General features: G+C 44.6%; 1 protein-coding gene across 1 annotated transcript in view; it reads right to left on the reverse strand.

Annotated features, from left to right (window-relative positions):
* Positions 1-1,036: 1,036 nt before the first annotated feature.
* The window catches only part of lrrc49 (leucine rich repeat containing 49), a 72,855-nt gene continuing 58,614 nt past the window's right edge, over positions 1,037-15,277 (reverse strand). Inside the window, exons 10-14 of the mRNA XM_083792160.1 lie at positions 7,449-7,683; positions 6,402-6,587; positions 5,940-6,049; positions 2,287-2,440; positions 1,037-1,440 (exon numbers count right to left, since the gene is read on the reverse strand). Coding sequence (XP_083648286.1) covers positions 1,222-1,440; positions 2,287-2,440; positions 5,940-6,049; positions 6,402-6,587; positions 7,449-7,683 — 904 coding nt within the window. The 3' untranslated portion in view covers positions 1,037-1,221. The remainder of the gene's footprint in view (positions 1,441-2,286; positions 2,441-5,939; positions 6,050-6,401; positions 6,588-7,448; positions 7,684-15,277) is intronic.

Consider the following 15,277-nt stretch of genomic DNA (forward strand, 5'->3'; position numbering starts at 1 on the left):
AAAAGGTTTGGGATTTGTAGAATCAGCCTCAGGTCTTAATGAGCTTAATGTGAAGGAACAAAGTTGAAGAGGCTAATGGCCTACTTGGTGTTGATAACACTGCACTTCAAAGTGACGTCCCGTCAAAGGTAATCAGGTTAAAAGACTGGAAAAAGTAAGAGAGGTTGAACTTGAGCGTGAACCCCACCAGGTGGACGCAAATAGACACACCGCACTGCAAAGTATTTTAGACTTGCCTCATTCTGGATTAAAAAAAGCAAATCCACACCTCCTGAATGGGGTCCCAGATGATTTGCCTGATTGCTGAAAATGCCGTTCTTACATGCTGTGTCTGTCTGTGTGGGACAACAAATATAACGCAGTGCAAACACACACTTGAGCGACACACTTGAGTGTTAATAGGGAATCCTTTAATACTAAGGTACAATACAGAAAATCAGTGGTCATCAAAAGAAAATGACAACAAAAATAACGTGTCTTTTGTGCCCTTTCTTGTCACATCAGGCGGGAGAAAGTGAGGGTGAGAGAGCGACACATGGAACATGAATTAAGACACAGAGAATCATTCTAGTCTCGACAAAGACACGATCTCTATATTGAGCTGATGTCAGTATAATGGTGTAGAGAGGGGTCATTCGGGTGGCTTTTTTTTGTTTTGTTTAAAGTGCATCAGTCGATAAGTCCCTTTTGACTTTCTCGAGTATGCTGTAGCTTCAAGCATTCTGGACTCCAGGCAGGCACTAAAACAAAAACAAAACACTTTAACGTCTTCTCAGTGAAAATGTACATTCAATCAAGGCAGCCTCGTCCTTGCAAACGTTTCAAGACATCGTTGAAAATAGCTCTACTACATCCATCTGGAGTAAGAGGTACTGAATGAATAAATAAATAAATAAACAAACAGTGTCTGTCTTTGAAGACTGGGGTGACTGCAATAGATGAAGTCTCTGAGGTGACGTTAGGAGAGTGACATCTGAGGCGTCTCTTTTTAACCACTCAAGCCCTACATACTCAGTTTATCAGAGTCCCCCAGGGGCCTATACTAGGTGCGCTTCGTTTTCGCCCTTTATTACAAAATCTCTTCGCTGAAAATAACCGATCTACACGCAGTGGGATGAGTACACATGTACATCTGCTATTTCTTGCTGAATGTTCGCCCCCTGAATGGGTTAACGTGGTTAAGGTGTCAGTGAGAGAGTGAGACCTGTCAGTCCCTTTATGTCACTTATTGGTCTGGGAGAGCCTGGCGAGGCAGGTCTGGCGGAAGGACGCGCAGTCCTTCATCTCTAGCACGCAGTCCCTCACCATCTCCACAAACATGGCGGGCCACATCTTGTGCAGGGCCTCGCCTTTCAGGTTGGTGTCCGACGCCCGCTGGACGAGCTCGCGGAGGTACTGCTCTGTCGCGGCCACCCGCTCTGATGACTCTGTGGCGCCCTCCTGAGGGAGTGTGTGTGTGTGTGTGTGTGTGTGGGGGTGGGGGGGGGGGGGGGGTGGTTGGGTGATAAGAGGAAAAGGGAAAATAAGCTGAAAGTAGGTGGCGGCCCACTCAAAGCTGGCCAATGGCATTCAATGTTTGTGTTAACACAATGTTTGTGTGTGCAGAAACCCACAAAGCTGGACATAGGAGGGGCTAGCGCCCCTCAAAAATCTGTCCGGACTTAGGTAGATGGTGTCCCTGCCCAACTCTCTCTAAGCTCGAGTATCAATCATAAAGATAAACTTCCTCCCTAGGGTTAATTTGGTAAGTTCTATGCTCATTGCCACCACCATCACAATATTGGACTAAGCTTCACTCTGCTGTATCTACATTTATGTGGAATTTCCTTGGCCTTTACCCTTCAAAGTTTCTTGGCGAGAGCGTGAGGAGAGTTTGGTATTGAATTGAGAGATCTATTCAAACATAACTACTAGTCAAAGCAAAGTTCGCTTTGGGCCAATCATTTCTCAGTTAGTGGCAGTGTGGAGAGCAGCAGAAAATATTTAAGATTAATTTAAAAAGGAATCTCTTCCCCAGTGTTAGGGTTAGTTAACACTTTCCCTCCCAGTCAATTAACTTACACAAGTTAATTGACTGTAGAACGTTTGAGAACTAATGATTACGAAGGCAGTTGTAGAATCGACCTCAGGTCTTAATGGGTTAAGAAATGTTTCCTAAGCCCCCCCCCCACCACCCTCCCCAGCTGATGGTGTCACTAGCTGACAAGAAGTGATTTCAATTCAGTGTGATACGTTCTGTGGGCAGATTCTGATTGTGGGAAGGGTATATGGCTCAACAACACTGACCTCCAGGCAGTCTGCGCTGCAGTCTCTGCTGGGGTAGTTGAAGAGCGCTCGGCTCAGACCCTCTCCCAACAGCTTCCCGTTGTCCCTCAGCTCCTCTGGACTCAGCCCCGCCCTGCGACCACGCCCCTCCAACAGGAACTGCAGCTGCCGCTTCCTACAAGGACACACAGACAGACAGACAGACAGACAGACAGACAGACAGAGTTAAGGTTTATAGGCATCAAATAACATTGTCGCATGTCAATTAATTAATTGCATCAGCTTGCTGTTCAGCATTAAGACTATATTTCAAGACGGACAGAGGACACAGCAATTGGAGCACAGAATGAGTGCCAAACATAAAATTACTTGGAAAATGCAATAGTACATATACAGTAGCACCTTCTTAACAACTTTCAAGCTGGTCCATTTTGGGCATATCATTATGGTGATACTTAGTAGCCAATCTACAAGCTCACAGTCACAACACGCCACGATGAAACAGCTTAAGGGTTTGTGAGGACTTACGTTAAAGAACAACGTTTCAATTCCCCAGCTAGCTTTACCTTTATAAATACAAAACCTCAGGCAATGTTTTATACAGTAAAGCGACAATCTTGGAGCTTCCGCATTGCGACTAAAGGGATAAATCTGTATAATGGCATTAACTATATGAATGAATATATCTGATGAGAAATACTCTCCTACTAATGATTAGAATTTGCTCTCTTAAAAAATCAATGCCATGTAATTGTCACATTTCAATCTCAAATGATGCAAAATACACACAAAAGAAACAAACAACAAACTGGGGTTAACAGAAATTCTTCATACCTACTTCAAAAAGTGTCTATTTTTGGATCATCATAAATAGTCCAGCAGCCGAGGTGGACGGGTGGGAAATTTGGTATAGCCTATAGTCTTTTTTATTGGCCTAAAATATAATCTATATACATTCATGAATCCACACAATTAACATCATATGGCAGGCAAAAATGTCAAACTTTCCTTATGCTTAAAATAGCATGTGACATGTCAAACTAGGGGGTTTTCATCATTCTGAATCCATTCCAAGCATTAGTTTAGCCCAAAATACACTCCTTGGGCTAAAAACGGCCATAGACGTCATGACAAATGTGATTTTATCCAAAGGAGTGTATTTTGTGCAAAACTAATGCTTGGAATGGATTCAGAAACATGAGAACCCCCTAGTTTGACATGTCACATAAAGCAAAAGGAAAGTTTGACATATTTGCCTGCCATAGGATGTTAATGGTATAGGGTCACAAGAAACCCCTATACAAAAACATGCCCAATAGTGACAGCTGGTCAACAAGTGGATTCATGAATGTACAGTATGTATATACTGTAAACAATATTTTAGGCCAATAAAAAAAGACTATACCAAATTTCCCACATTAAACAAAAGAAACCGGACTACCAAGCCTTCCCATGCTTTCTGACTGAATTTTCTTTTTTTTCATCCATGGCGGTTTGAGCAGCAGGATGTATAACCATGTTGAGGACATTATAAAAAGGATGTCAGCTACATAAGATGCTGCTGTCTATCAGCATTAACACAGCAACGCTGTACCAACATGTTCCACTAGACTCTGCCAGAAGTGACAAATTGTAATTTCACTTCGAAAGCAGGCTGCAGGGGAAAAATGCATACCTGCTGGGATAAGTGTTTGTGTGTGTGTGTGTGTGTGTGTGTGTGTGTGTGGGTGTGTGTGTGTGCGTAATTGCGTATGTGTGTGCGTATGCATGTACTGTATGTATATGTATAAGGAAATAGCAGCACTGACTGCACAGTGATTCCGTCTTCTCATTTGAGAGGGAAAGGGTAATACGTCATGCTGCTCCAGGAGAGCAGCATGACACAATTGACATGACACATCATGACACAAAACATGTTACCTGCACTAGGTAACATTGTTGGCATACAGTATATCTGTATCTTTATATTGAGACAAGTCAACTTTACAAGGTCATAAATGGTAAATGGTGCATTTATATAGCGCCTGCTTTACATAGATTGTGCATTTCATTCACCCATTCATACACCGATTGCGGCGGAAGCCATGCAAGGTACCAACCAGCACATCGGGAGCAATTTGGGGTTCAGTGTCTTGCCCAAGGACACTTCGACATGTAGACAGGAGGAGCCGGGATTCGAACCGCCGACCCATGGATCATTGGACGACCTGCTCTACCTCCTGAGCCACAGTCGCCCTGTCATGAGATGGTGTAATATAACACTGTTAGTGCTACAGAATGCACAACTACTGCCCACAACACATTTACCACTACTTAAGGTCCTGAACCCATCTGCAAACTTTATTTAATTTTATTTATTTAACCTATATTTAACCAGTAGTAAAAACATTTCTTTTAATTGAATTGAATTAAATTGAATAGCCAATTTACGACACGTTGTGAACTTGTAGATCGGCTATTTTAACTATGTAAAATGTTTTTCAAAATAGTAAGAAAATAAAAAAGTCATCGAAGTTTAGGGATAAGGGGTTTAGCATGGATTAAAATAGAGCCCAAAGTCTCTCATACATTACAAAACAGACAACAATAGTACACCCATGATACACCACAAAATACATAGAAAATAAATAAAATATCTCACACAATACAATACAATACAGGAATACACACAATGTACAACATGTACAAAAAAACAACTATGGTGATCCTTTTGAAACTTCTCAAGGGAATGTTTTAGGCCAATTTGAGTCTGGTCTGCAGGTTGTTCCACGACCAGAGACCAAAGAAAGCGGGACATTGTTTACCCCCCTCAGATGAAAATTAGGGTACAACACAAGCCAGGCATTTTATCTGAGGTTTAGACCGTTCTTAACTAAATTACCGTAGTAGCCTGCTAGATGTCAAGGAAGACCAACCAACTGCAGCATACATCACACAGTGATGAGTTCTGAACCTACAACTCTTTTAGTTTGAGTGAGACAGATCTACAGATGTAAGGGCCAACATGAAAGCCATTTGGAAGCAAATGGACCAATTTGACGAAGCATCCACAGATTTGACATCGGGGCAGTCTTTTAAGATTTTGAAATTTATGGGGAAATAATGATGGGTTCAAGGCTGTTGTATCTACCAGCAATAGGGAAGTTGAAGTGCTGCCAACAGACAGAGAATCTTCAGTGGAATCCTGACAGGGCACCGAGATAGCAGCTGTGAGTGAAGCGTGACCTATTCAGTTGAGGCATTATGGAGATCAGGAAAACAATGAAACACACACTATGCACCCTGCTAGAATAATCCCACTGAAACTATAGCGTGGCATAACTCCACAAAGCTCCAATTAGAGATGAATGGGAGTTACAGTGTTATGCTCAAGAAAAGTTAAATCACGTCGCCACAATGGCATGTTTTGCTTTGCATGGCCGTGCTTCACTGACGTGGAGTGACGGGGATGAAAGGCGCTTGGCCTGGGACAGGAATGTGTGCGTCTGGGTGCCAGGTACCCACCCATACCCTGGGACACCTCAGAACCCATCTCACCTGGATCCACGGTGCCACGCTATGTCTAGCTGTCTCGCACGCACGCACGCACAGAGAGAGAGAGAGAGAGAAAGAGAGAGAGAGGGAGAGCGTGTGTATTTTAATTACATCTAAAGTGTGTTTCCATGCGATCTCACCTGGATTCCTCCAGTAGCAGCAGAAGCCGACAGCGTGGCGTCTCAGTGGCCGCTATATGACCCAGCGTCCCAAAGACACGCTCTGCAGCAATCACATCGTTCATTGTCACCTATAGAGTAGACATACACACATACAGTACACATACACTGTCGGTGGAAACCTTGTATTTATTTATTTTTTACATTTTTAAATAGTGAAAATAGCCAATTTGCCAGCCAATATCAAAGCTTGATTTCTTATTCACTGATAAAGTAGGGCATTCATTTTTGTTTTTGTGCAAGCTCCATCGTTTCCAGGTAGCGTAAACAAAAATAGAAGGGGGACAGGGAGAGCAAGGAGAAAGGAAATCAAACCTTTTGAAACCTCACCATCTATCTCTCTTCTTCCCTTCTCCCTTCATCTCATCTGATCTAATTTGATCTCCATCTCATGTTGTCTACGGTGCTACAAGGCTCACGTACCTCCAGACCGTTGACCCTCTGCAGGTTGAAGTGGTGCAGTCTGTATATGAGGAAGGAGCGCCACAGGGCCAGGCTGACCACGGGGTTCCCCTCTGGGTGGATAGTAAGCTGCTCCAGACGTCTCACCTGAGCCAGGGCCGCCAGCTGGGGCAGACGGCAAATGTTGCTCTCCAGGAAGATCAGATGCTGCAAGGGAGGCATGTGCCAACAAGTCACTTTCAAGGTACTGGAGGCTGTTGCATTATCCACTTGAATCCTAGCATCCATATTGTGGATGTTAAAAGTATTTCTGTCAATCATCCTTTCGCCACAGTTTCAATCAGTTATATTATTATTTTCAGTTTGCTAAGTTCATCCCGCATGTCACCGCACGAAATCTCAAAGATGGACATGCCTATGTCCCATCAACCCGTAGCCCGATTGGGCTTGGGGTTACGGTTAGTGTTAGTTTTGAAGAAACGTAGGCTTGAAGGAATATAGGTACGCCTCCGTTAAAGATGATTTATGTCACTAGAAATTCTGGGAAATTGCAACTGTGGTTGCACTGACGTGAGCCGCGAGGAATCTGCTGGGAAATTAATTCCGTCTTGAATTCTTCATGTATTCGGTCTTCTTCATGTGGGAAGACATTTGCACACTTCATGGGTTTATACTTCATGGGTTCTGTTCTTGTCTGAATGGACATTATCAATGAGACATAGGAGACATAAAATGGACTTTTGGGGTTACAGAAAAGGTTACAAAAATGTCCACAGGGATCTGTACTTCGTCCCCTCCTTTTCTTACACATCTTATCACTGCTATGCAGATGACACTCAACTATATGGCCGTCAGTCCGTCACGCCCCGTGACAAGTCACGCCACCATATATGGCCGTCAGTCCGTCATGTCTCGTGACACGCTCCATATACTGTATGACCGTCTCCATATATGAAGATCACGACAATGACACACACACACACACACACACACACACACACACACACACACACACAGTTGGTATTTTTCCGCTGGAGTGGAGCCACCGAGCCAGCGAGTGTTTCTTACCAAGAGGTTGGGGAACTTGACCCGTATGCGTGGCAGTGTTGGGACGATGGTGTCGTAGTGGATGTAGCGGAAGGCTATGACGATGACGGCGGCTGCGGTCTGGACCCCCCAGCCCCTCTCCAGGGCCTCCAGGGCCCCGGGGCCAAAGAGCCGCAGGGTGTCCCCGTCCAGCTCGGCCAGGTGACTGTCGGACAGAGAGAGGCTCTGGACGCTGCCGCTCCCCGCTTCAAGGAGCCTGGAATGCAAAGACAGGCGCGCGCGTGCACGCGCACACACACACACACACACACACACACACACACACACACACACACACACACACACACACACACACACACACACACACACACACACACACACACACACACACACACACACACACACACACACACACACACACACACACACACACACACACGTTTGTTATTAAGAGTTGCCCTAAACTCCCTGGAGAGAACCAGAGAGAAGCAGCCTGTGCCAGTCTCACTCCCAGATGGCACTATCCTATCGCCTTGTCTACGAGCAAGTATCCCCCTTGAAGCCTTAAACTACTCCCTTTACATGTGTTTGGGGAGAAAGTGGGGCATTCAAGGAAAATTGCTTTCCTTTTTTTGGTACAACATTGGAAAGTGCCCTTCCCCTGATAAGGAAGTCGTGAGAGTGGGGAATCTGGGCGAGTCTCAGGGAGGCCTAATCTCTCTTCACCCTATTGGTGTGTGCGTGTGCGTGTGCGTGTGCGTGTGCGTGTGTGTGTGTGTGTGTGTGTGTGTGTGTGTGTGTGTGTGTGTGTGTGTGTGTGTGTACACATTGTAGTACCTCCGAGGCTGCTGGGGACCCTCAGCATACCATTGGATAAGATGGCCCGCTTGCTACTCAACACTGGTCATTAAGGGTTTGACCTGCACCAACAAAATAATCACCCCTATTCATATTTCACACCCTTCCAATCTTATAGCGAAACATAGGGTTCACACACATGCACGTCGCACACGCGCACACACACATCGTGAGGAAGACTAATCCTTTGGCTGTGGAGCAGTAACCCAAGACTCTTGTCGGGGCCAATTTTTAAAGAGCTGGAGAGAAGGAGACAGAGACACCAGTGACAGAGATGCAGAGAAAAAGATAATCATAAACAGAGACAAAGAGGTAGATGGGAAAAAGAAAACAGGCAGAGAAAGAAAGAAAGAAAGACAATGGCAGAAAGAAAGGAGAAAGAGACTGTAACTGAAGCCTGTTTGAAAAGACTCTGTGGCATCAAGCCTGATCCCCTAGAGGTGACTCCTCTCCAGGTCTGTGAAGGAGAGAGAGAGCAAAGAGCTTTCTCTCTCTTCCGTCTGAATGGCCACAGGTTTGGTGACTCAGAGTCTATAGTGAATTAAAGGGTCATCTTGTGAATAGAAGATGAACTATAGATCAATCCGCTGGCCTTCAGAGTGTAAGAAGTAAACAGGTCTGTGGCATTCACCGATGCTCCCTCATTTTCATCACTCACAATGGAGATGATGCATTATTGTCTCCACCAGGCCGAAGGCATGTGGGGAGAGTATGTTTTGCACTCCGTCCGTCCGCGTGTCCGTCCGTCCGTGTGTGTGTCCGTGTGTCCGTGTGTCCGTGAACAGCTAATCTCGGCCACCGTTAACCCGGTCGATGCCATATTTTGCACACACACTCCCTGGATGCCAACGATGAACCTCTGCCCCAAACTTTCCAGAACGGCCTGTTATAGCGCCACCAGGAGGCCGCTAGTACACCTACAGATTTTGTCCAAACATCACGCAAATTGGTACACAGTCTCTCTAGAGCCATTCAACGAAACGGGTCTTTCAGATTTATCAGACTCCATCCTGATTGGTTAAGATTGGCTTCCAAAGTTCACAGGAGTGCTCAGTTTCAAACAAAATGCTGCAAATCATGAACACATCGCATGATTTCCGTGAAATTGTGCACCCACATTCCCACTAGGCCGAGGACGAAATGCCACATGAACAATTTCAACTCAGCCTCAAGGTGGCGCTATAACTGGCCGAAAAGTGTTTTTACCTCTAACTGCACGGATCTGTGGATAACCTGGTGGAGACCTGTGCCCGGAAGGGCACTTTTTCTAGTTGAATTTGTAATGATGCAATTGATGCATTGAAGTTATAGCACTTGAAGATAGGCCAATGCGTTGAGTGAGTTTTCAACGGGCCTGCAGCAATGGATACAGCAGCTACCTAAAGCAGTGTCTGATTATAATATTAAGAGACTTTGGGCTTGTTTGTCCGTAATGTTGCTTGTAAGTTTTTAGTAGTTGTGGGTTGCGTTTTTCTTTTATTTTTATTTTTTTTGCATAGCTAATATGAGCTCAACAAAACTGTGAGCTCGTAGATTTGCTATTTTCAAATAGCTCTAGCCTAGTCGCTTCTTTGGGGCTAAATTGTTTTAAAAAAACCTGGTTGCTCATGTCTCTCGCAAAATCTGGCAACACTGACCTCAGTTGTTCGGATGAAAATTATGTGGGCTCCAGACCTGAAAAGAGACACAGATCCACTGTTCACCCGCAACATGAGTATTTGGTGTGTGCGTGTGTGCGCGTGCGAATGCATGTGTGTGCGCGCGTGTGCGTGTGTGTGTGTGTGTATAGGGACGTCTTTGGTTGCCCTATATATTCACATCTTATTTCTGCTGCCCCCCTCCTAGATAGATACGACAAAGCATACATTTAAGTGTTCGTAAACTATGGAGAAGAAGCTGTTCAAACTACCCTTTAGTAAATGAGTTTACCACAGTAAAGGGCCACTTCACCCCTTTTGCAACCAGAGCTTATTTTAATTATGTTTAGGACACAAGAAACACTTTCCTGGGGTTTTTGTGTACGTTGTTTTAGATATTTTATTCATTACGCCATGTTCATGACCAAAAATCTGTCATGAAAATGTGGTCTCACTTCCTTCCTGGATCACAAAGTCACACCTGCATGCAGCCTCCCCCCTCTGCACAAGGAGGGGAAGTTCACTAAAGCAATTTACAATTTACAATTTAGGCATTTAGCAGACGCTCTTAATCCAGAGCAATTTACATTAAGCAAGAACAAAAAAGCATGGGAATACATCACATAAAAACATTTATCAAGAAACATGCGTAAGCTAAGAAAGTAACAGTGGAATATCTATATAATGAAGCTATACATATAAACTATACATCTATACTACTATGTTATACATATGTACTATAACGTGCTATGACTACATACAATGCCATTATAGTCCTGTCTACATAACATGCTATAAGTCTGTATCAAATGCTATCTAAGTCTACAGAAATGCTATCTAAGGGGGTGGGGTAAGTGCTATGGGCCATGATGGAGTCTGAAAAGGTGGGTTTTCAGACTACGGCGGAAGATTGGGAGTGATGCTGCAGTTCTGACTGCAATGGGAAGTGCATTCCACAGTTTTGGAGCCAGAAGGGAGAAGAAGGAGGCATCGACCGGGAGCCAGTGGAGGGAGCGGAGCAGGGGGGAGACATGTGAGAATTTTGGCTGGTTGAAGACCAAGCGAGCTGCGGCATTTTGGATCAGCTGGAGAGGCTTAAGTGCACATGCTGGTAGGCCAGTAAGGAGGGAGTTACAATAGTCGAATTTTGACAAGACTGTTGTCTGGATTAGGAGCTGGGCTGATTCCTGGGTGAGGAACGGTCAAATTCGTCGTATGTTATAGAGTGTGAACCTACAGGATCGAGTGACAGCTGTGATGTGAGTTTTGAACGAGAGCTGACCAAGATTCCTGGCTGTTGGGACAGACGTTACCAGGGCGTTGTCTACGGAAATAGTTAGCTCCCGCATAGGGCAGGACTTAGCTGGGAAGAAGAGAAGCTCAGTCTTGTCTGGGCATTATGGGCATTGTAGGAATTCAGCAATCCAGTCAACCCTAGTCAAACACACAGACTTCATTATTTTTAGGGCCATAGGGTGCTAATTTCAAATATACAAAATACTATTAACACATTCCCACTACGATTAATTAATTATTTTATTGACAAGATTTTTCCCCATTTCAAACCTTATTTTGAAGAGCCAAATGTTGATCTTTTGCTCGGTGCAGAAAATACCTGACGGGCTATCGGCCGTGGATTAAACCTTGTTTTGACCAGAAACGCCATTCTGGGTGCCGATTTGGAGTTATAAGTCATTGGCAACAGCACATTGAAGGCACGTGAATGCGCGCGCACATTAAGATGGCACGTTCCAGTGTCACACATGTTGATTTACATGTTTGGCGGGTGGCCAGACTAAAGCAAATCTGCGTGATTTACGGGATTGGCGGGGTAACATTGACTGCAGTTTCGTCCAGTGGTGAAATGTCCCTTTAAGTGCTGTGCCTATCCACCCAGCACTCGACACTCAGGGCAAGAGTCACCTGGGAATAATGCAGGAGATGGGGAATAACATGCAGAGATATAAGTTACATAAAGAGATATGGCAACTCCTGCAGGCATGGGAGCGTGCCATCAACTCTTTGCCGTGTCACGTATTCTTCCTGTAATCACACTTGAAAGACAGCCCCCCAGCACCCCCCACTCCCCACTGTGTGGTGATAAACATGCCCTGCTGTAGACTATTGTCTCTGAATGCTAATTCAATTACACTTATCCTAAGTAAATCCAACGGCAGCTTCACAAAGGCAGAATGTCATCTCCAAACAACATAATCCCCATGAAGACGAGGTTTGGGTTGAAGTGTACATTCCCAATTACCTACTGTAGTGTAAATACAGTGTAATTGTGACACACGTGAAATGTAATATCTATCCAAGTTGTCACTTTCTCGAAAACAACCATCATCGCTCTCTGATGAAAAGCAAATAAAGAACAGATGGTGGCAGGTGTTAGTAGCGGCATGCAGATGTCCTGCATACATTGAGTGAAGTCTTGCCAATTATTGAACCATGATCTTCAACCAGACCAAATTCTCATATGTCTCCCCCCTTCTCCGATCCCTCCATTTGGCTCCCGGTCGCTGCCCGCCCAGAGTACACAACTCTGATGCTGGCCTTCAAAGCAACCAAAGGTATGGCACCCCCATATCTTGCAAGTCTGATTGGACCTTAGCAACCCTCCCGCGCACTCAGATCAGCCAACACTGGGAAGCTGGAAGTACATTTACTAAAAACACAGGGACAACGCTCCACACGTCCCAAACTCTTCTCCCTTCTGGCTCCAAAACTATGGAATGCAATGCACTTCCCATTGCAATCAGAACTGCAGACTCACTCCCAATCTTCTGCCGTAGTCTGAAAACCCATCTATTCAGACTTTCCCTAGCCTTGATGACCTTACAGGCGTATGCAAAGGCTCAACTTATGTAACTTAGATAGCATTGTATGTAGACATAGCACTAGTATAGTATATATTCCACTGTTAGGTTCTTAGCTTACGAATGATTCTTAACAGTTTGACGGCCGCTAATTGTTTAATCCAGTGTTCCACCGCGCGTAAAACGCTATACCCGACATTTGTTTAATGCGTCTAATTCGCCGTTTTAAAATAATTAAAAAGAAACAGCAGATTTATCCGGGACCTGATGACGAGGCCGTCGCGTTATGATGACGAAACTGGAAATCAAGTCATCATCTGGGCTGCTAGGGCTTCTGGGAAATTGAGCTCAATGTAAGTGGACGGGGGGTTTGTTTGGACTACAATGCCTCATGGAGGCGGATCTTGTAGCGCATTGTAATGGCCGCTGGTACTGATGATCAAAACATGCCGACGGACCATTTTCGTCATTGAAAGCTGCAAATACTTCAGCGTATGCTCTAAAGGTAATAAAACAATCGCGTTTTATGGAGTCAAACTGTTGTACATTTTTTATGCATTTGATGTATTACCATGTTTTGTTCTTGCTTACTGTAAGTCTCTCTTGATTAAGAGCGTCTGCTAAGTGCCTAAATTGTAATTGTTGATTTGCTGTGGAAGTTTAGGATGTTTTTCTTCCCATAAAAAATACAAGTTTAGGATGATGCAAGAATCAGGCTTAGCCACTTTCAATCTGGCGTTCTTGGGCATGCCATAATATGCAATCATTTTCAAAATGGGAAAAAACGAATATAATTAAATTAAAAAAGATTAATGAAATAAAAATATTAATATTAATCACCGAAAATAGTGTAAATACAGTAGCTGAGCTACATCGCATTGCGACACGATTTTAGCTTGTACCTCGGCAAATTGTGCACAACACTGTTGTACAGTGAAGTATAAAATGGGGCTTAAGTGATTAAAATGTCTATCTGTCCATAATGAAGATATAGGCCCTCTGATTCATGAGCATGCCACTGCACCTGCTTTGGCTCTGTGTGGGTTTGTATTACATTAAAGTACTATATAAATAGAAAGAAGGCACTGCCATCTCCGAAAGCACGTGCGCACGCACGCACGCACGCACACACACACACACGCACACACGCATGCCCGCCCGCACGGCCGCACGCATGCCCGCCCGCACGCCCGCACGCACACGCGCACGCACGCACACACACACACAATCTGCTGGCCAGTGTATGTGAGTATGTGAGTGAGACTACAGTATTAGATTTCTTGGCAACCTTTACTTCCATCCCGACTCCACTCTCCAGGGAAATAAAATCGAATAAATATCCGCTCACAAAATAGATCAAAATGTGTGGCAGGGAGTGGGCTTGGGTCAGGCGAGTACTGCTGCCATTGTCTGTATACAGTAATATAGCATACGCATAAATGCACGCACGCACGCACGCACGCGCACACGCACACGCACACACACACACACACACACACACACACACACACACACACACACACACACACACACACACACACAAACAGGACGTGCACACATAGACATCAAAAGGGGCTTCAGCCAATGCCCTTTTACCCGTCTGTAAAACAACTGCCCTCTCCAGACCATGAATGCAGCATTTAGTATGGTGAAAGAAATGCAAATGCCACTCCTATCCTTTCCATGCCAGATACCGGAAGGCAGCATTCAGGACAATTGCTTTTTATCCTGAAGTCACCTGAACTTGAACAGCATTTTTGCGTTGAACTAAATTAGTTTCTAAATCCATGTGGGACGCCCGCCATCTCCAGTAGATAGAGTGCTGGGTTGCGCCCCGAAAAGTCCAAAAGTGCCCTCTTACAGGAGTTCATCCCCTGCCTAGCTAATGCTCTCTGCACGTCCCTGGCGCGCACACACACACGTCCTGGCACTGAAACAAGTCCTCCTATCACATCTCTCATATGGAGCGCTTCATGCTCCCATTCTAAGCATACTGTCAACATTCTCCTCCATACTATCTAAACTCCACGGGCTACAGAGATGCCACCATATGGTTTCCTTTACCTGCCCAGGGTTTAGGTCCCTGCCAGTTAATCCACTTAATGTACCACTCTGGGAAGACATCAGATCGAGAACGTGCACGGCACGCTACGCTGGTATGACTTGTTGACCTCCATGACATTAATATAGTATTTCTAAAGATTTAGAAGGTTTTAGTCTAGTTGTAGTGAGGTTAGCCAAAATTCCTTCCTTGTGTGTGCCATTCTATCTTACAAGCGCCTGTGAAATTATGGAGTGTGTGACTTTGTACTCATGGGCATACATTCCAGGAAAGGCTGCTTAATCTTCAGGCTATCTCCCGTAAAATGGATTGACTTCATTAAACAACTAATTGCTGCTGATTTATTTGGTTTCTTATTCTTTGTTCAAAAAACTTTTATTGTTCCCCCCTGTGCTGTTTATAGTCAAATGTATTAACCAATGATTTGTCCTGTTTACAGTGTGTTATTGGCGGCAGACAGCCTTTCACAGAGGC

The sequence above is a fragment of the Protomyctophum parallelum genome (genome assembly GCF_964188405.1).
Source record: "Protomyctophum parallelum genome assembly, chromosome: 2".
Taxonomy (NCBI): Eukaryota; Metazoa; Chordata; class Actinopteri; order Myctophiformes; family Myctophidae; genus Protomyctophum; species Protomyctophum parallelum.